This window comes from Scyliorhinus torazame, chromosome 19, assembly GCF_047496885.1.
Source record: "Scyliorhinus torazame isolate Kashiwa2021f chromosome 19, sScyTor2.1, whole genome shotgun sequence".
In the NCBI taxonomy this organism is placed as follows: domain Eukaryota; kingdom Metazoa; phylum Chordata; class Chondrichthyes; order Carcharhiniformes; family Scyliorhinidae; genus Scyliorhinus; species Scyliorhinus torazame.
Genome location: NC_092725.1, coordinates 77,728,776 through 77,751,252, shown reverse-complemented (window position 1 = coordinate 77,751,252; position 22,477 = coordinate 77,728,776). Strand labels below are relative to the sequence as shown.

General features: G+C 47.2%; 1 protein-coding gene across 4 annotated transcripts in view; it reads left to right on the top strand.

The window, feature by feature from the left end:
- The window catches only part of LOC140396241 (protein FAM118A-like), a 106,682-nt gene that overhangs the window by 24,847 nt on the left and 59,358 nt on the right, over window positions 1-22,477 (top strand). For all 4 annotated transcript variants that reach the window (XM_072484576.1, XM_072484575.1, XM_072484573.1 and 1 more), the window contains 2 exons: window positions 2,223-2,475; window positions 9,480-9,701. In XM_072484576.1, the coding sequence (XP_072340677.1) occupies window positions 2,223-2,475; window positions 9,480-9,701 (475 nt within the window). The remainder of the gene's footprint in view (window positions 1-2,222; window positions 2,476-9,479; window positions 9,702-22,477) is intronic.

Here is a 22,477-nt window from a genome sequence, read left to right as displayed (position 1 = left end):
TATCATGATTGCCTTCTTTACCCCAGCCTGCAGCGTCTCCCTACAACAAAAAAGTTGATCCTCGAATGCACCTTGTGCACTGGGGAGAAGAACGAATACTCCCTGTCCCCTGGGTGCAAAAACCTCTATGGATCCGTCCTTCCCATCTCCCTCGTATACCCAGCTAACACCTTTGCCCCACCCGTAGGAGCCAGTGAGCGCAGCCAAGGCCTATTCATCCTCGGGTCCAGCACCATATTCCAACTCCCCCATTATCAGCTGGTCAGTATCCAGGTCCAGTATGGATGGTAACATCCTCCTCACAAACCCAGCGTCGTCCAGCTTGAGGCATACACGCAAACAAACAGCACCAGCCTCCCGTCCAAAGCACCCGTCACTGACACGTACCTGCTCCTGGTCCACCACCACATTCTACGTTTGGGCCCTCACCCGCTTACCTACCAGTATAACCAACCCCCGCGCCCTACTGTCAAAGCCAGAATGTAACCGCTAACTCACCCAGCCCTTCCTCCGCCTCATTTGATCCTTTACCCTCGTATGGAGTCTCCTGTAACAGCACCACATCTGCTTTCAAGCCCTTCCGATGCAAGAAAACCTGCGCTTTCTTCACCAGTCCACCTAACCCTTGCACGTTCCATGCCACCACTCTGACTGTGGTCTCTCACCAACCCCTCCCACCCACCAAGAAATGAAATGAAATGAAAATCGCTTATTGTCACAAGTAGGCTTCAAATGAAGTTACTGTGAAAAGCCCCTAGTCGCCACATTCCGGCGCCTGTTCGGGGAGGCTGTTACGGGAATTGAACCGTGCTGCTGGCCTGCCTTGGTCTGCTTTCAAAGACAGCGATTTTGCCCTGTGCTAGACCATCCTCTCAGGCACTGCCTCACAAGCAGAACCCAGTCCCGGTCCTAGTCCCTGCCGCGCCTCTCTGTCCCATAGCAACCCCTCTACCAATTCCTCTCGAAAACACCTCACCCAGTATCGGCCCCATCAAAACCTACCATACAGGTGCCAACAGCCGCGGCCCCTCCCCCCACCTTGCTCCCGTTCTCTAGCCAATGCTATATTTGCTCGTGAGCGGCCCCTGCCAGAGCCCCCTTCCCATCATTGATAAAACAAAACCACACCACCCCCAATGTCCTGCTCACCCTCAACCGCCATTGCTCAAAAAACCTGAAACAAAGTTATCCATAACACCTGGACAAGAAAAAGAACCCAATACAAAGACAAACTCAAGTCAAAAACCGCCAAAAGTCCAAATTCAGTCCCCTCCCAAATCTCTGCCTTCACAAACGCCTCTGCCGCCATCTCAAACTAATAGTCTCTGCCGTTGTGCATGACCCTCAGCTTTGCTAGGTAGACCACACCAAACCCCACGTTGCGTTTGTACAACGGCGCCTTGACCCGCCTGAAGGCTGCTTGCCTCCTCACCCTCCAAAAAAATCACCTTCGCTATCACACTGGCAAAGTAACCTTTCGGCCTCTGGCCCTCCACCCCTTCAGGCATACCCACAATCCTCAGGTTATGCCTTCGCGAACTGTTCTCCATGTCTTCTACCTTGGCTCTCACCTCTCTTTTTGATCTCTGCCACCCTCCGCAGCTCCTCATCCACCGAGGTGAAATGGTCATTATGCAGTTACAAGGCCTCCTCCATCCCATTCATTTTCTCCCTTGCTTCTGTCCATCGTCAAAATTCTCACCAACCCCTCTCCCACTGGGGCAAGGGTCTCACCCTCCCACACCTTAATCGAGCCATCATCACCATCTGTTGCTTTTCAAAATGCTTTGAAAACAGCCATCTGAACTCCCCAGCCATCACCTCCATCATCTTCTCGCTGCCTTCTTCCCTGGATTCTTCTTTCTGGCTTTTGACATTCTATAAATGTCCCAAACCTTCCCACAGCTCCTCACAAACAGACCTTCACCAAAAACTTGGTTAAAAAGGCCAGAATGACAGCTCTAGCAGGAACCTCCAAACATGCGACCTCCACCTACATGCCACAACCGGAAGTCGGTTTCCATTTATTATTCATGTTAACAAATAACTTAAGCAACAGTCAGATTGCGGTTGTTATTTTCAGCAAGTCAAATTTTTAAACGGCTTAGATAGTTTCTTGCAGAGGGTGACAGAATATTATTTCTGTATTTTGAGCTTCAGAGAATGAGGAACACAATGGAAGTTGTTTTTAGTTTAATTTGTTTATTTCCTACCCTCTGAAGGAAATTTCTGAAAAGTCTGACCCGAAAGGAGCCTTGTGAATTGCTGTTGGTGATTGGAACAGGAGTAAGTGCTGCTGTTGCTCCACATATACCTGCACTGTGCTCTTGGCGAAGTTGTATCGAAGCGGTAATCAATGCAGCTGAAGATCTGGAGGTGCTTCATCCTTCTGACATTATGGAGTTCCGTCATAAAGTAACAGAAGATCGTGACCTTCTTGTGCTTGCCCATGATCTAATCCGGAAAATGTCACCGGTAAAATTAATTATTGTTTTGAGTTGCAGAATAAAAAGCTCACTTATTTCAGAAGCTCAATTGATATTTACATTTTGGGTGTTTGAGCAAAAGAATAAACCAAAGAGTTGCCATTTGTAGGTGGTTCAAACATTTTAAAAAAAATGGTAAAAAATCTTTTTCTGGGTTTCATTTGATTCTGATTAAGACGCAAATCTAAAATTACTGGATGCATTTAAATTTCACTTTGTCCTCCCTTTTGTATGAATTGTGTTCTCATCAAGGGCTAATGGGCAGCAAAATAGTTCAGATAGTTTTGTTATCCAATGTCAGGGTTATGTATTTTGGGGAAACACAACTTCACATTGTGTGCCTTTGTCCAAAACTCAGAACCATATCTCTTAGCCACTCCTTTCATCGTACAGCTTCTATTTCATGCTCAGTGCTGCTCACTATTCTAGAAATATCCTTGAATCCAAAAATAACCCTCGACTTTTCTTCTCCCCCACTACAGACCCTTTACCTAAACTATCCTTGCCTGCACCCCCCCTCCTCCGTTCCCGACCCTCACTTCCTGCAGCAAATGTGAGGTGCTCATAGACTACTTTGTCGCTAAGGTTCAGACCACCCATTCAGTAGCCTCTGCAGTTTGCTTCCTTTCCCCCAGCCTACCAAGCCCCTTAAGGTCCGATATTGCCCATACTCAGAACTGGAATTTTTGTAAAGACCAAAAGCCAACTCTCCAATACTCCTACTTAACCTCACAACCAAACATCAAAGGCTGGGGACTGCTATTGATCTTGCCTCCTCTGCAGATCTCTCCTCCACAACCTCTAATCTCAGTTCCCCAATCTTGAAGAGCCACCTTCCCAAGATCCACAAACAAGACTGTTCTGGCAGACCTATCGTTTCAGCCTATTTTCCCTCTACTCAACTGATTGATTGCTTCTATTCCGATTTTATATTTATCGCCCCTTGTATGGTCTTTTCCCACTTAGTCTGTGACTCTTCTGATGCCCTCCAGTTAGTTTACAATTTTCTGATTCTAATCGTGCCCTCTTCACTCTCGACATCCAGTCTCTCCGTTCCCTACCATGATAATCTGTGGACTCGCCGCTTTTTCCTTGAACTGAGACCAAACCTTGTTTCGTCCACCACCACTCTCTTTCACTTCGCTAAGCTTGTTTCCTATTTCAGAACTTGTGCTTTAACTCCACAAAGTTCTTCCAAATAAGAGGTGTTGCAATGGATACCCACATAGATCCTAATATGCTTGCCTTTTGTGGAATATATGGAATATTCAGGACCCTTCCTTTATTTTTTGCCTGTATTTTATCAGTGCCATTTCCTGCTTTCGCCCTGAGCTGCCAATTTTCACCCTTCTCTCACCCTCAAATGGTTAATGTCCCTTCTCTTCCCCGACGTCATAATGCTCCATTTCTGGGAATAGGTATCAACCAATATTTATTATAAAGTCCATTGACACCCACAACTATCTCAACTACTTTTCCTCGTATTATGGTTCCTCTGAGGACACTTCCATTCTCCCTGTTTCTCCATCTCTGTAACATCTGTTCTGAAGGTGCAACCTTCCATACCAGTAGTTCTGATATGTCTTCCTTTTCCTCAACTGCTGATTGTCATTGACCGTGTACATCCCATTTCCCACACTTCTGCTCTCAACCTTCTGCTCCCCAGAAAGATGTTAGATTTCCCTTGTCCTCACTTTCTACTCTGCCAGCCTCCATGTTCAGACAGCTTTCTCTACCATTTCCAGCTTGATTGCATCACCAAAGTAATCTCCGTTCCCTCTCCTTTCAGCATTTCGAATGGATCTTGGTCCTGCCCTCATCATCCTAACACCCCTCTTCCCTTCCCAGGACACTATCATGCAAGTGTGGGAAAGGTGCCATTGTCTTTTTATCACCTTTCTCCTCACTCTCCAAAGCTCCACCGTTCCTTCCAGGTGAAAGAGATTTATGTGTATTTCATTCAATTTGGTATACTGTATTCACTGCTCAAAATGCGGCCTGCTCTACGATTGAGAGACTAAACACTGATTGCATTACTGCTTTGTTGAACACCTCCTTTCAATCCACAGCATGTTCCCAAACCTTCAGTGGTCTGGCATTTTAATTCTCCACCTTGTCTCTGACCTCTCTGTTCTTTGTCCCTTGCAATGTTCCAATGAAGCTCAATGTAAGCTTGAGAAACAGCACCTCAACTTTTAATTAGCACTCTACAACCTTCTGGACACAACATTGAGTTTGACAATTTCAGACCACATCTGTGTCCCCACTTTATTTCCTTTCTCTTTGCAGATTTTGGTTTTGAATTCATTTTCACCTTGTTTTTACTTTCAGACAGGAGTGGTTCATTCTGCCATTTACACCGCATCTAGCGATAATTGTTGTTTATTTACTTGTCTTATTACCATTCCCTTTGGACCTGCACTACCAGCTCTTAAGTCATTTAATATCTCCTGTCTTTCACCCTCTCACAGAACTTCCCTTTTGGTTTCTTTCCACCCTTCCCTCTTTCACTTGCTTAAAACCTGTTACATTTCTGTCTTTTCCCAGTTCTGATAGACGGTTATCAACTTGAAACGTAAACTCTGTTTCTCCAAAGAGTCTACCTCAACTGCTTTTTATTTCCATCTTTGCCATAGTTTTCCCCATCCTTCCTCTGGGCTTGTCCAGCTCATGACAAAATTATGAGGGACATAGATCGGATAGATAGTAAAAAATAAACTGGATTATTCATACCAAATCTATTGACTTGAAAATGTATTGTCTACACTGGGGTTTCTGGCAAGTCTAGAATAAAATCCACTGGACCATGTGGCACAGTGGTTAGCACTACTGCCTCGCAGCGCCAGGGACATGGGTACCAGCCGTGGGTGACTCTGCTTGGAGTTTGCACGTGGTCAGGGCGAGATGGGAAAGTGAGCTAGGTTCTATACTTACTAGTAAGGCTTGGAGGGAGGCCCGTTACAGTATCAACTCCACATCCTCATGTAGCCGGTTGAGCAGAATTCAGTTCAAGGTGTTACTCAAAGTACACTTGACCAAGGCAAGGATGAGTAGATTTTTTCAAAATGTTGAGGACAGGTGTGATTGCTGTTCACTTGCCTCAACTAACCGCACACTCATGTTTTGGTCCTGCCCCAAACTTGTCAGCTTCTGGGCTTCCTTTTTTTTGTGCTATGTTGGAGATAATCTGGGTAGATGTAAACCCATGTCCACTGGCAACCATATTTGGGATTTGGGATTTGGGATTCACCGGTGTTTCACTCTGGGGGAGGGATGGACATTGTTGCCTTTGCCTTACTGATAGCTTGGAGGCGAATATTGCTCGGTTGGAGATCTCCCATTCCGCCCAGTGCCTTTGCCTGCTTAAGCGACTTAATGTCATTTCTGCGTTTAGAGAAAATCAAATTCATCATTAGGGGGTCGGTGGAGAGGTTTTACTTGAGATGGCAACCATTTACTTTTTTTAAGGATCTAGACACCATATCAGCTGTTGGGGGGGGTTTAGTTATAGAGCGGGATTCTTGGGCTGTGCCTGCTCGGAGACAGGAAATTCCCGCCCGAGGTTAATGGATCTTTACATGGTCCATGTCCCATCTGTGGCGATCTTATGGCAGGTGCGGCTGAAGAATTCAGCCCATAGTGTTTAAGTTAATGGTGTGTTTTTATTTCATATTTGCTTGTAATTTCTTGCACTCTTGCGTTCTTGCTTTTTGTTATTATGTTAAACTTCAATAAACATATATTTTTTAAAAGCAACTGAAATATGGCAATGCACATTGGTGCTAAAAACTATTGAATGTTGATAAATGAGTATTGCTGCACAATGTGGATCAGTAATGGTGATCCAATTTGCATGCGGTAGTTAATCAAAGGTTACCTGAATCATCACTTTATATGGCACTGAAGCCAATGGTGTGTACCTGGTTATAAAAAAAATGTAGATAAGTAAAACAAAGTATCACTCAAAGTTTGGAAACTTCACATCCTATGTTAATGTTTTGAAAACTGTAGTAGAGTCCTTGACCATGTTATTGCCTCCCAAATCTGTTCCCATTTTCTCCAGAACTCCATGTTTGAATCCCTCCCATCAGGCTTTTGCTTCTACCACAGTACCAAAACAGTTCATACTAAAGCCACATATGACTTTCTATGCAACTGTAACAAAGGTAAACTTTTCATCCTTGTTCTTCTCGACCTGCCTTTGTCACAATTGACCAGCCTCCTCCAATGTCTCTTCAGTCTCATCCAGCTGGGTGGGACTGTTCCATTCTTATCTATCTAATTGTAGTGAGATAATCACATGCACTGACTTTTCCTGCTTCTACCTCTAGCCTCCCTTGAGGATCTGTCCTTTCCCTCAATGACGAAAATGTGGGAGTTATGATCAATAAGTTTGCAGATGACACAAAAGTTGGTGGTGTGGTAAATAGTGAGGAGGAAAGCCTTCGATTACAGGACGATATGGATGGGCAGAACAGTGGCAAATGGAATTTAACCCTGAAAAGTGAGGGTTGTTGCATTTTGGAAGGACTAACAATGCAAGGAAATACACAATGAACGGTAGGATGCAACAAAGTATCGAGCACCAGAGGAACCTTGGGGTGCATGTCCAAAGAACCCTGAAGGCAGCAGGACCGGTAGATAAGGTGGTTAAGAAGGCATATGGGATACTTGCCTGTATTAGCCAAGGCGTAGAATATAAGAGCAGGGAGATTATGATGGAGCTGTATTAAAAGCTCGTTAGGCCACAGGTGGAGTACTGTGTGCAGTTCAGGTCGCCACACTACAGGAAGGGTGTGATTGCACTAGAAAGGGTACAGAGGACATTCACTATGATGTTGCCTGGGCTGGAGTGTTTGAGCTATGCAGAGAGGCTGGATAGGCTGAGGTTGTTGCCTTAGAGCAGAGAAGGCCGAGCGGAGGTAGATGGTGACAAACATTTCTTCTAACTAGAGGGGTCAATAACTGGGGGTACAGATTTAAGGTGAGGGGATTTGAGGAAAAACCTTTTCACCCAGAGGGTGGTGGGAATCTGGAACTCACTGCCTGAAATGGTGGCAGGGGCAGGAACCCTCACAACATTTAAGAAGCACCCAGATGAGCACTTGAAATGCCATAGCATACAAGGCTACGGACCAGGTGCTGGAAAATTAGATTTGAGTAAATAGGTGCTTGATGGCTGGCACAGACACGATTGGCTGAAGGGCCTCTTTCTGTGCTGTAAAACTCTTGACTATGACATCATACAGAGACAGAACATTTGTTTTCACAAATGCGCAGACATCAACCAGCTCTACCTCACAACTGCAACTCTTCCACTGTTGCTAAATTATTGGACTGTTTATCCGACATCATGGAAGAGCAGATATTTCCTCCAATTAAATAATGGGAAGACTGAAGCCATTTTTTTTGGCCCCTGCTCCAAACTCTTCCATAGCTACCAACTCTTAACATCTCTTCCCCCTGTCAACTATCCAAGATTAAGCCTGTCTGTTCACAACCTTGGTGTCGCATTTGATCCGAAGCTGAGCGTCCAACCTCATTTGTGCCATCACTAAGACCACCTGTTTCCACCTCCATAACATTGTCTGACTTTATCTCTGTCCCAGCTCATCTGCTGCTTCAATCCACATTCAAGCCTTTGTTAACTCTACACTCAACTATTCCAATGTTCTCTTGACTGGCTCCAGCCTCTGTAAACTTGAAGTCATCCAAAACTTAGTTTACCTTGTGACAAGCCCTGTTCATTTATCAGCCCTTCCTTGCTGATCTATGTTGGCTCCCGGTCAAGCAATTTCTGGATTTTAAAATGTCAAACCTCTCCATGGCCTCGCACCTCTCTGTCATCTTCTCCAGCCCCACAACCCTCCGAGATGTCTGCACTCTTTCCATACTGGCCTCCTGTGCATTCCTAATATTAATTGCTTTTCCTTTGGTGGCCATCCCTTCAGTTACCTAGGCTCCTGGCTCTGGAATGCTTTCCCTACCCCTCTCTACCTTGCTTTTCTCCTTTAAGGCACCTTAAAACTCACCTGACGGATAATGTAGTCATCAGACCATATTCTCACGTGCCTCGGTGTCGTAACTTTGTTTTTTAATGTTCCTGTGAAGCACCTTGGGATGTTTCATTACATAAAAGGTGCTATGTAAATATAAGCTGTTATAAAGGTTAATATTGCCTTAACAATGAACAAAAATAAGTGTTCTAAATCTCATATGGGGCTGCATGAGGTAATGGGGATGAAATTGATTGATTTTCAAACAAATTAAGGAAGTATTTTGATTTGTACAAGCTGCAAGTAAAATATAAAGGATAAGTAAAGACCACTATGAGGACTGCTGCCAAGGGGATGCATGGCAAATCAAGGACAGCAAATAGGGATTTTAGAGTCGGTTCATATTTGATAAGTTTGAAGAGGTGGCTGATGTAGAGGATACATTAAAAGTAATATGTATGGATTTTGAGAAGTTGTGAGAGATGGTACCACAAAGAAGCGTTTTAGTAAAATTCAAGCATGTGGTGGAAGAGGGAATGTATTTGGATAGAAAGTTGTTGACTGACAGAATATAGAGTAGGGATTCAGTATGGCAACGGGTTGGAGGTGCTGTACCCCTCATCAGTGCTGGATTGGTTTTGTTCTTCCTATATGTGTACACCATTTGAACTTGGGTACAGGGAACACAATCTTGACATTTGATAATGACACCAAAGCAGGATGTTTAGCAATCAAACATTTAAGTTAATGTTAACTGACTTCATATTAACTGACTTTTTGTATTGGCACAACTATGTGTCCCTGTTTTTATCATATAAAATTAGATGGGCAAGTGCCTGTGAATTTTAAAAGTAAATCCTTGAAGATAATTCTTGGAATTTAGTTCTTATTCTTGTCTGCCTCATACAAAATAAGCAACTATTTGTCATTTGTGGGCATTGATGTGGTGTATTTTGACTCCGTTTCTTCTATTAATTATTTTCTATTTTCTTTACAGCGCACTGGAGATACAAAGCCAAATTTCTTCCAGGATTGTCTGATGGAAGTATTTGATAATCTTAACTGTCAAATTCAAAATCCCATGCTCTTGCATGCTATTCTCCAGCTTATGGATCGGGGAACAATGGTTCTCACCACAAACTACGATAATCTGCTTGAGATCTTTGGTCAACAGCAAGGCAAACCGATGGAATCTGTAGATTTGAAATGCAAAGACAAGGTTTGTAAAGTGAAAATGATAGGATTCTCTTTTCTAGCCACAAAATTATCTTTTAAAACGTATCTTGCAGAGGGAGATATAGGAAGTGACCTAAATTATGTTGCAAGGTTCTGAAGAGTTTAAAAAAAAAAGATAATCATATAACAATGTGAAAAGGTTTGGAAAGAGAATCTCAGGATACATGGCCATGATGGCTGAAGTCTGTGCTGTCACTGTAATGTGGAGGATGGATGCATTGTAGGCTTGCATTAGAAGATGGATGTAAACTAGGACTTGGGAATCTGGAGTGTGCAGAGATATTGTGGGACAAAGCCACAGTGTGATTTTGTCAGCTTGGATTTTAAACTCAATGTGTAGAACGAAAGAGAGTTCGTGGAGTTGTGAGGTAAAGGGTTATGGCTCAATTGCATTTTAAGAAGCCAAGATGTGGATAGCATGGTCTTGAATGACTTAGAATTTATCTAGAGTGGAGGCACTTTTTGGACGGGCTGACTTTCCGAAGGTGGATGGGGAGCTGGTGGAAGGGCTGGGGGCCCCGATCGGGCTGGAAGAGATAGTGGAGGGTCTGAAGGCCATGCAGTCGGGCAAGGCCCCGGGACCGGACGGGTACCCAACCGAGTTCAAAAAAAATTTTTCTGGAATATTGGGGCCGGTGCTGATGAAGGTCTTTAACGAGGCTAAGGAAAGAGGGCCATGATATCGCTCATTCTGAAAAGGGACAAGGACCCGGAGCTATGTGGGTCTTACAGGCCAATTTACTTGCTGAACGTAGATGCCAAACTTCTGACCAAAATTTTGTCCTCCAGGATTGAGGACTGTGTAGCGGACGTTATTGTGGAGGATCAGGACTGGGTTCGTTAAGGGCAGGCAGCTGGTGGCCAATGTAAGAAGGCTGCTAAACGTGATTATGGTGCCCCCGGAAGGTAGGGAAGTTGAGGTGGTGGTCGCGATGGAAGCGGAAAAAGCCTTTGACCGGGTCGAGTGGGATTACTTATGGGAGGTGCTGGAACGGTTCTGGTTTGGAAGGGGCTTTGTTGACTGGGTTAGGTTGCTGTACCGGGCAAGTGTACGGACAAACAGGACGACTTTGGACTATTTCAGACTGCACTGGGGGACGAGACAGGGATGCCCCCTCTCCCCACTGCTGTTTGCGCTGGCGATAGAGCCGCTGCCAGTTGCTCTGAGGGCCTCAAGGGGCTGGAAGGGGTTGGTCCGGGGGTGGGGGGGAGGAAAGGAAAGGAGGGGGGGGGTGTCGAGTCGAGCACAGATGTATGTGGATGACCTACTGCTGTATGTCTCAGACCCAGTGGAGGGGATGGAAGAAATTATGGGGATTTTAGGGGAATTAGGCCGGTTTTCGGGATATAAGCTCAATATGGGGAAGAGCGAGATGTTTGTGGTCCAGGCGAGAGGTCAGGAGAGGCGACTGGGGGAACTGCCGTTCAGAGTGGTAGGGGACAGTTTCAGGTACCTGGGTATCAAAGTGGCGAGGGATTGGGACAGGCTACATAAATTGAACTTGGCCTGGTTGGTGGATCAGATGAAGGAGGATTTCCGGAGATGGGATGCGCTCCCGTTGTCTCTGGCGGGCAGAGTTCAATCGGTAAAAATGACGGTCCTCCCAAGATTTTTATTCGTTTTCCAATGCCTGCCCATCTTCATCCCGTGGTCTTTTTTTAAGCGGATCAGTAAGATTATCGTGGGCTTTGTGTGGCGAGTGAAGAGGGCAATGCTCCAACTGGGTCGGTGGGTTGGCGGGCTGCCGCTGCCAAATTTCAGCAATTATTACTGGGCGGCTAACATAGCCATGGTGAGGAAGTGGATGGTGGGGGGTGAGCCGATGTGGGTGCGCATGGAGGCGGCTTCTTGTAAGGGCACAAGTCTGGGGGCGTTGGTAACGGCGCCTCTACTGTTCCCGCCGGCGCGGTACTCCATCAGTCCAGTGGTGGTGGTGGCCCTGAGAGCTGGGGGCAGTGGAGGAGACATATGGGAGCAGAGGGGGCATCGGTGTGATCCCCAATCTGCGATAACCACCGGTTTGCCCCCGGGAGGATGGACGGGGGGTTCCGAATTTGGCGGAGAGTGGGGATTGAGAGGATGGGGGACTTGTTCATAGAAGGAAGCTTCCCGAGTATGAGGGCGCTGGAGGAGAAGTTTGCATTGGCGGAGGGAAATTAATTCCGATATTTACAGGTACGGGATTTTTTGCGGAAGCAGGTACCAACCTTCCCACTCCTGCCGCTAAGGAGGATTCAGGATAGGGTGGTTTCTAGGGGATGGATAGAGGGGAGCATCTCAGACATCTATAAAGAGCTTATGGGTTTGGAGGAGTCGCAGACAGAGGAGCTGAAGCAAAAGTGGGAGGAGGAGCTGGGGGGAGATATAGAGGAGGGCCTTTGGGCGGACGCGTTGGGTAGGGTCAATGCGACAGCAACATGTGCCAGGCTCAGCCTGATTCAATTTAAGGCCGTTCACCGGGCTCACATGACAGTGGCCCGGATGAGCAGATTCTTTTGGGGTGGAGGATAGGTGTTCGAAGTGCGTGGGGGGGCCAGCGAACCATGTCCATATGTTCTGGGCATGTCCAAAACTCACATGACAGTGGCCCGGATGAGCAGATTCTTTTGGGGTGGAGGATAGGTGTTCGAAGTGCGTGGGGGGGCCAGCGAACCATGTCCATATGTTCTGGGCATGTCCAAAACTGAGGGGGTTTTGGCAAGGGTTTGCCGACGCCACGTCCACGGTATTAAATACGAGGGTGGCAATGAGTCCAGAGGTGGCGATTTTTGGGGTGTGGCAGGATCCGGGAATCCAGGAGGAGAAAGAGGCGGAAGTTCTGGCATTTGCTTCTCTGGTAGCCCGGAGGCGCATATTACCAGCATGGAGGGACTCAAAGACCCTGAAATTGGAGACCTGGCTTTCGGACGTGGCTGGCTTCCTCTGCCTGGAGAAAATTAAGTTCGCCATGAGAGCGTCTCTGTTAGGGTTCGCCTGGAGGTGGCAACTATCAGCACCCACGGCAGCTGGAGTGCTTTTCGCCTTTAAGAGGTGCAGGTTAGTTGTAAGTGGTTCTCTTAATTATGATTTGGGACCCTCAGCTGCTGCATGCAGCTAATGAACAGCACGGTTCTCATTAGGTCCACACAAAAATCGAATGAGCAGACAGCTCAGATGCAGGTTAACCTCAAATTACAATCCCCACACCCATTTTCAGAAGTTATCAAATTTAGCAATCCAAGTTCTTTCTTTTTCTGTCTCACCAGTCAGAGTAACCCAAAAGTTCCTCGCAGAGAATTGATCGTCAGCAGAAAGGGGGGAGGGCGTTAGGTTAGCATAGATTAGGGGGGTAAGCAATGGTAGGACCTGTGGGAAAGGGAGGCGATATTTGCACTATGTTTATATGTTCCTTGTTATGTACATTGTTGATTTGTTGCTGTTACAATGCCAAAGAAATACCTCAATAAAATGTTTATTAAAAAGAAAAATAATTTATCTGGAGTGAAACCTGGTAAGTTGGAGATAGAAGGGGCATTAATCGGGATGTGATCGGACCTGCAGAGATTTGGGAGATCAAGGTGAGCAGGTGAAGACGTTGGTCTAGTGACATGGAGCAAAATGAAAAGTAAAACATAGCCGAGACAGTTGCATGGAGGTAATGAGAGGGCCCTTGTGCTTGATCTTTGATATGGAGCGGACAGGATGAAGAGATGTGATTAAGTTGTTGATTGTGCACAAAGAGCATCAAAAAGCAACAAAGTTTCTCATTTATTTTTGTGAGTGTGGACAATTATTTCAATTGTGTGATACTTTCAGTTTCTTTTTTTATGATCAGGCACACAATAAATTAAAGGGTTTGACTTGTAAGCACCCTGCAAAGGAACTTTTGGGTTACTCAGTTGAGTGAGATTTAACTTCTCAGACAGAAAAATAAAGAACTTGGATTGCTAAATTTGATAACTTCTGAAAATGGGTGTGGGGATTGTAATTTGAGGTTAACCTGCATCTGAGCTGTCTGCTCATTAGATTTTTGTGTGGACCTAATGAGAACCGTGCTGTTCATTAGCTGCATGCAGCAGCTGAGGGTCCCAAAACATAATTAAGAGAACCACTTACAACTAACCTGCACCTCTTATGCCGTGGGTGCTGATAGTTGTGCAGGAAGTGAATTTACCCTGGTCAATTGTGAGGAAGGCACAACATGAGAGAGCAAGGTTTTTGGACTTTGTACTGGTAGTCTTGGAGAAGGAGGTGACAAGGAGGTGAAATGTCTTGCATCGGGGGTTGGGTGGAGCAAGAGACCCACCTACGTAAAATTGAAAGACACTGGGAGCAGACAGCTGTGGAGGTCAATACAGTAAATCAGCATTTTAAGTCGTTCCAGATTAACGTTGTTCAGTTAGTAAGGGTCTTTATTTGTGGTTAGCAGTGGGATTTTGATATTGTCATTTTGTGTTGGATCTTCTGTAGCGTCGCCCCATTTTGGAGCTATTTCTGCTCCCTGAACCTCATGGCTTGTGGCTTACCTCTGCAACTCGAAGCTGACTTCCTGCCTCTCTCCATAATTTCATGAGTCATTGTTCACAGCAAGGGTTTGGGAGAGGGAGGGTTGGTGAGAGGGCGGGGCAGCAAGCTAGAAGTTCGGGGAGTGGGAGAGGCGGCAAATTTGCGGGAAGTAGAAAGTCAGCATATTTCTTGTGTAATGATCGTGAGTGTCTCGAATATGAACTCAGCAGAGTGTTCATCTTCACCACTTGGACCCTCCCTGCCAAAGTCAAGTGCAGCGTGACCCACCTCTTGAGATCCTCCCTAGCCTCCTCCACCAGTTTTGTTAAATTCCATTTGTGAAGCATCACCCATTCCCTCGCTACCTGAATCCCCAGTTATCTAACTCTGTCTCTGGCCACCTTAAATGGCATCCCCCCTAAATTGGCTCGCCGACCCAACTCATTCACTGGGAACACTTTGCTTTTCCCTACATTTAACTTATGTCCCAAGAAAGTCCCAACCTTCCCAACAAGCCCATGATCTTCTCCATGCTCTCCAGCGGGTCCGAAACAAACAATAGTAGGTCGTCCGGGTAGAGTGACACCCGATGTCCCTTCGTCCTGAAGTTAAATCAGTACTATTAGAAATCTCCCCTAAACCAAAAAGGGTCAAAAAAGATGTTCTAAATGGTGCACAAGGATTTTCACTCCTTGACTCCTTTGCAGACTTAAGTAGGTGCTATTCGGGTCAAACTAATGTTTCAAGTTATCACCGGTATAACCTATATCTTCAAAGAAGGTTTTATCTACTTACCACTCAGTAGCTTCGATCATGGGTCCCGCCTTGCTGAGAAAGTATAGTAGACTTATCAATATTTTTGTAATAACCACTGTTTCAGGTTACGGTTTTTTACTTCAAAAGATAACATCACTGTCTTTACAAGTAAAAAAGATCTTGCTTCTGGATTTTCCGTTCCGGTTGTTCGGACCTTCGTGGCCCCCTTGACAATCTCTCTTCTTATCTGTGGGTGTTCTCATTAGCTTCGATCCCTCATCGGCTCCTGCATTCTGTCATTCCCATCTACCGAAGCAGCTCTGAGAGCTGGAAATGTTAGCGATTCAGGATATTTATTACCCTTCTCACAGCCGTGTTGGTTACATTTTATTATCTTCAATTAATATCTTCTGCTCATTTATTTAATTTTGTTTGTCCATTGTATTTATCTAGTGTCCATCATGTCTAATAAGAGGATGGTTCAATGATAAGCATTGGTAAAAAATGCTTTGATGCTTGTCAAATCTTAGAGGAGTGATACATTCGGTTCTCGTCATGTTTAAACTGATTCCTGCTTGGTGTTAATTTATGCCTTGGTAGATTCAACCGTTACCTCCAGACTTCTACTTCTAACTAATGTCATGAAATTTCTATTATTCACAAATGCACATTATTTCACTTAATTCACTTAAGATTGTGGCAATTCTTATTCAACTGCTTGCTAGAATTTTTTTTAATAAATGTTTTTTATTGGGTTTTTGAATAAAGTATATTTATAGTTAAATAAAAAGAATTAAAAAAATAAAATATATATATATATATATATATATATATATATATATATATAGAAGAGAGAAAAAAAATAGGTATATTGTGCACTAGCTCAACAACAGCAACTCTGTACAGTTAGCAATATTATTTATGTATTTATTTTTAAAATTTAGAGTACCCAATTCATTTTTTACAGTTAAGGGGCAATTTAGCGTGGCCGATCCACCTACCCTGCACATTTTGGGTTGTGGGGGCGAAACCCACGGCAGACACGGGGAGAATGTGCAAACTCCACACGGACAGTGAAGCAATATTATTTTTAACAAATGAGTAGCTGCCTGTTTGTGGGGGAGGTGGGAAATGGGGAGGTACATATACATTTGGGTGCTGGAGAAGCAATTACATTAGTTATATCCAATACAGAGAGGGCAATACGAGAATGGATCTGGTGTTGGTGTTGTTACTTGCTTCTCCCAGACGGTTTTCGCTGCCGTTATCGTCGCGCTTTCGCCTCTGCTTCGGCCGTTCATCCCGTCTTTCGCCCGTATTTTTCTTGCTCTTTGTTACTGTGATCTTTGCCAAGATAGTTGTCGTTTCCCGTGCTCTCCTTCCGGCTATCATTCCCTTGCCCCCCGCCCCCTCTCTGGTTCCCCTCTATTGTTCCCTGTCTCCTCCCTCTTCCTTCTTTCTCTCTCCTCTTTCCCCCCCCCCCCCCCCCCCCCCCACCCCTCCTCCTCCTCCTCCTCCTGGGTCTATCCCTCCCTCTCACGCCTTGGCTACTTTCCCCTGATTTTTGGCTACCTGGCTATTCTTCTGTTTATTCGTTGGCCACAAACATGTCCCGGAACGATTGGGCGAGATGGCTCCCATGTTCTGTGGAAGCCGTTGTCTGACCCTCGGATGGCGAATTTGATTTTCTCCACTTGGAGAGATTCTGAGAGGTCGGACATCCAGTCTGCAGCTTTGGGTGGTGCTGCTGACCGCCAGCCGGACAGGATTCTAAGGCGGGCGTTCAGGGAGGCAAATGACGTACCTTCCCCCTGGGTCCCTAACCGTCTTTGTCGCCCTAAACATCGTCCTCTTGCTGATCAGTATTGCCACCCCCCTGGCTCTGGCCCCGTAGCAGGAATGGTAGGTCTGCCCCACCCAGCCCTTTCTTACCAGCAGTCGGTCCTGTTCTCTCAGGTGTGTCTCTTGGAGGAAGACTATGTTGGCTTTCATGTTTCTGAGGTAGGTGAGGACTCTGGATCTTTTCACTGGGCCGTTGAGTCCCCTTATGTTCCAGGTAATATCCTGGTGGGGGGCTTCTGTTCCCCCCTCCCTCCCGTTCTTGTGGGATTAATCCATGTGGATTAACCATACTTGCCTTTTGCACGCGCCCCTGCACTCCGGGGTTTCCCTTTGTTAGGGGGCTGTCCAGGATGGCCGCTGTCACTGCTCTCCCCATGCGGTCGGGTCCCTGCGCTCCGGGGCTTCCCTTCGTCCAGGGGCACCCAACATGGCCGCCAATGTTGCGTCCACCATGTGGGTCTGCCCCTGCACTCCGGGGTCTCCCTTTGTCCCGGTGGGCACCCATTATGGCCGCCCACTGTGCGTCCGCAACGTGGGTAGTCCCCTGCACTCTGGAGACCGTACTGGGTGGTTTCTTGCAGCGATTCCTTGATTGTGGCACTTTGTAGCCTTATTGTTGTTCTCTTTCTAGCCTTGTTGTCTCTCCTTCCCTGTGCCCCCCCCCTTCCCCCCTCTCCCGTATACCCCTCTTTCCCCTGTTCCTATCCCCGTTTGCTCTCCCACCTCTGTTGAGTGGTTTCCCCCCCCCCCGCAACCTGGCGCCATCCCTCCTGTTGGGGGAGTGCCGCAGCTCTGCCTTGTTGCATGCCTCCGGCGCTAGTTGTCTTGCTAGTGTGGTGGCCCCCCGCTCGGGAGTTACTGTCTCACTTCTCCCTCGCCCGACCTCTCTGGCTTTCTGCCCGCTCTTCCCCCATCGTACCTTGTGCTCCTCTCGCTTGCTGGCCCTTCTTCGCTACTCTCGTTCCCTCGTGCTGGGCCCTGGTCTCCCACCTGAAGCGGTCCCTCGGGTTGGTTTGCTTTTTGTTCAGGGTGCATCCTCCATGGGGGGGGGGAAGGGGAGAGAGCAGGGAGCAGGGAGGCTTGGTGTTGCCTCTCTCTCTCTCTCTCTTCTCCCCCCCCCCCCCCCCCCCCCCCCAAATCGGTATGCTGTTGCCCCTTGCCAGGGGCCCTTTCTACCCTTGCTGTCGGTTTTCCAGACCATGTCCCTTGACAAACTTGTTTGCTTCGGCGGGGGCTGTGAAGAAGTACTCTCTTTCTTGGTATGTGACCCAGAGGTTCGCTGGGTACAGCATTTCAAAACGCACATTGCTCTTGTGAAGAGCTGCTTTCGCTCTATTGAATTCGGCACGTCTCCTGGCTAGGTCTGCTCCAATGTCCTCGTAAACTCTAATAATATGTCGTTCCCATTTGCAGGTTCTGTTTTGTCTGGCCCTGCGCAGGATTGTTTCCCTGTCTTGGTACTGGTGCAGTTTAGCTATAACTGTCCTCGGTTGATCCCCTGCCTTGGGCTTCGGGCTGAGCAACCGGTGTGCTCTGTCCATTTTTGGTGGGTTGGGGTAAGTTTTCCTCCCCACTAAGTTGCCCAGCATTTCAGCAGCATATGCCATGAGGTTTCTGCCCTTGATCCCCTCTGGTAGGCCTACTATCCTTACATTTTGCCTTCTGGAGCGGTTTTCCTGATCGTCCCCTGCGTTGTGACCGTCTCGCCAACTCCTTCTCCAATGCCGTGATCTGGTCACTCCTGTCGCTCGCTGCCTTTTCCAGCTCCTTAATGGTCGCCTCTTGGGCTTCCAGTTTCTTCTCTGCTCTGCCCAGGGCGAGCTGCACCTCCTTCAGGGCCTTGGCCACTGCTGCCTTCACTGTGGCCTCCATGTCCGCTCTACCTCTACCTTGTTTTCCTGATGGTGTTCCCTCAGCGCCTCAGCAAAGGACGCCTTCCAGTTCTAGTTCCCCCTGGCACATACTCCTGTCCGTCCAGTTCTTTTTGTTGCGGCGAGCCTTCTGTTCCGCCGCTTCGTGCGCCGGTTAGCTCGTCTGAGCGGGCTCGCCCATGGCCCTTCTGCTTCTGGTGCTCTTTCTCCCTCTTCTTTGGCTCCCTTCTGGCATCCCCCCCCCCTCCCCCCGTGTGTTATGGGGAACACACGGGCTTACTCTGCAGGTATAATAGAATACAGAATATAAATAGAAATCTACAGTACTTTTAAATTAAAACAATGTTTATTTATGAAACCAGTTAACCCTTTATAAACCCACAGTAAACATCTTAACTATCAACACCAATAAATCCCCAAAGAATACAGTACTCTATAGATAACCTTAATAAATTCCCAAACAACATCCGGAAGACAAAAGACCCTTTTTAGCACCGAGATCAGGTTTAAATTCTCTACTGAGAGCAGTTATCACTTTGAAATCATCCAAATGAACACACTTTAGCTTGTAGAGAGATCCATGCACATCTGCTGGCTTTCACTGCAGCTCTTCTCTCTGAAAACGAAACTAAACACACCCTGTAGTAAACGGCCTAAAGCGCAAGTAAAAAGCAGAGCCAGAGCTCCGCTCCACCCACATTCTGACATCACTGCAGCCACTTGGGCAGACAAACATTTTTAAAGTAACATTCCCATAACACCTGCCTTGTTTCCTGTGTATTTCAAAGTTCCGTGAGCCCATGTCATTGATCCACACACTCGCCTTCGGTGCCACAAAGAGCAGGCGCACCCATGCCACGAATTTCAGCCAAGACCTCAAACCGGTACCGCCACTCCACCTAGTCGAATGCCTTCTCCGCGTCCATGGACACCACTACGTCCAGTACCTGAGCTCCCGACGGGGTCATGATCACATTTAACAGTCTCCTTATATTGCTAGAAAGCTGCCTGCCCTTTACGAAGTCTGTTTGGTCCTCTGCAACCACCCCCGGGACTCAACCTTCCATCCTTCCCGCCACCAACTTAGCCAGCACTTTCATGTCTGTATTGAACAACCATATGGGCCACATTCCAATGGGTCCTTCCCCCTTTTTAGCATTAACCTGATCGTTGCCTACAACATCGTCTCTGGCAGCTCCTCCTTCTCTAACGCCTCATTAAACATCCCCAAGAGATGTGGTGCCAGGTCCGTCGCAAACTCCTTATAAAATTCCGCCGGTTAGTCATCAGGCCCCTGGGCATTTACCGACTTCATACCCCTTATACTGTCCAAAATCTCCCACAGCCCCAGGAGCTCATCTAGCGCCTGCCTCACCTCTTTCTCCAACTGTTCCTCCTGTTCGTCTAAGAACCGTCCCATGTCCCCTTCTTCACCCCCTGGGTTCGCCCCATACAGCCCCTTATAATAATCCCTAAACGTCTTGTTTATCTTCCCTGGCTCCGAAATCACATCCCCTGCCCCATTCCGTGTCTTCAATATTTTCCTGGACGCGACCTGCCTCCGTAGCTGATGCGCTAATATTCGACTTGCCTTCTCCCAGTGTTCGTGCTGCACCCCTCTTACCCTATGCAGCTGTCCTTCCGCCCTCCCCGTTGTCAGTCTCTTAAATTGCCCCTCTAATTTTTCCTCCACGCTAATTCCTCCATGGTGGGCATCCTCGAGTATTCCCTATCTACTCCCACTATCTTGTTCAGTAGCCATTCCTATTCCTCCCTCCTTTCCCTATCTGCATGTATCTTGAACGAGATAATCTCCCCTTGGAGCACCGCTTTTAGCGTTTCCCAAAATGTGGCCGCAGACACGTCCCCGTTTGGTTCAATTCTACATAATCTTTAATCACAGCCTGCATTTTGGTGCAAAACCCTCTATCTGCCAACAACCCCAAATCGAGCCTCCACTCCGGCCTCTGCTCCCATCGCAATCTAAACCGAATCTCCACCCAAAGGGGCGCACGGTCCGGGATTACTTTCCCCGCGTACTCTGCCCTCTCCATCCTGGCTTACCACAAATAAGTCATTTCTGGAATATACTCTGTACACATGCTAAATAAAGGAATACACCCTTCCCCCTGGGAAGTGCCATCTTTTCCATAAACCCACAGCTCCTTTATCATTAACCTGGGGCTCGATCTATCTACCCTCTGCTCTAGGACACACTTAAAATCTCCTTCCATAATCAACTGGTGTGTGGCCAAGTCCGGGATCGCTGTCAGCAACCCCCTCATAAAGCTTACATCATCCCAATTTGGCGCATACACATTCACCAACATAACTGGCGTCCCTTCTAATACCCCACTCACAATCACATCTCCCACCTGGGTTTTTCACTTCCTTCGCGCTCAAAAAAACCATTTTCTTACTCATCAAAATTGCCATCCCCCGTGACTTTGAATCAAACCCCAAGTGGAAAACCTGACCCACCCATCCCTTTCTTGGCTTAACCTGGTCCTTCACGCGGCGCTTCGTCTCCTGAAGAAAGACCACCTCCGCTTTCAAGCTCTTTTAAAGTGCGCAAAGACATGATCTTTTAACCGGTCCATTAAGCCCTCACACGTTCCACATTATCAGCCTTGCCAGGGACCTTACGCCTTCATTCTCCTCTACTGTCTGCCATCCTCCCCTTTTGTCTCTACCCCAGTTAATTTCACCCTATACCTGGCCCATTCAAGATGGACCCTTTCTTTGCTCCGGCCCACGTTTCTTCTCCAGCCTCACCTCGTCTCATCACCTGCTCCTGCTGCTCCTTCCCCCTTATGGACTCCTCGCACTGTCTTCTCCCTCACTTCAGTTCATCAGCATTACCAGCCAGCGTGACAACTCCTGCCCAAAGGCTCCTCCTGCCCCCCACACCTCTTCCACACTCCCCTCTCTGTTCTGTGAAGAAGGCTCCCGCTGGCCTCTCCCTCCCCCGTCCATACAAAGACTCATCTCAAACCAGAGGTCACCTTTCCCAAGAACAAACAAAAAGAAAAAGACACAGCCCCAGGTAACAGGAAGGGGGGATGGGAACAGCCATCCCCTTACAAACTTTTCACCCCTGCTACCCTTTGTCAATCCAACAGTTTAAAAAAAGCAAAAACCCCACCACATCGGAGGAAAACAAAACCCCCCACTCCCTCCAAGCCCCACTCTACCCGCATTCCCAATTACTTCAAAGTGCCAGCACCTCACTCTCCCAGAATTGTTCAGTTCAGTTCTCTCCCGGTTTATGCTCCTTGATAAAGTCACTGGCTGCTTCTGGAGTCTCAAAATAGTATTCGCGGCTTTCATACGTCACCTAAATCTTCGCAGGGTGTAGCACACCAAACCTGATCTGCTGTTGATACAGCACCGCCTTGGCTTTGTTGAACCCCGCACGCTGTTTTGCCAGCTCAGCTCCAATGTCCTGGTATATTTGGACCTTGTTCCCGTCCCATTCACAGTTGCGCTTCTCCCTGGCCCATTGTAGAATCTTCTCTTTCTCCATGAACCTATGGAGCATCATGATCACCGCCCACTGCGGCTCCCCCGTTTTAGATTTCTGCCTCTGAGATCTGTGCGCTCTGTCCCCCTCAAGGGCCTTATCCAATACCCCATCCACCGCCAGCATCCTCAAAACATACCTCGTAGCGCTCTCACCTTCCACTCCTTCAGACAGGCCCACTATCCGCAGATTCTGCCTTCTCAATCTATTTTCCTGCTCCTCCACCTTTGCTCTCAACGTCTTGCAAAGGTCTCCTAAGCCCCACCTGTGCCTCTCTATCT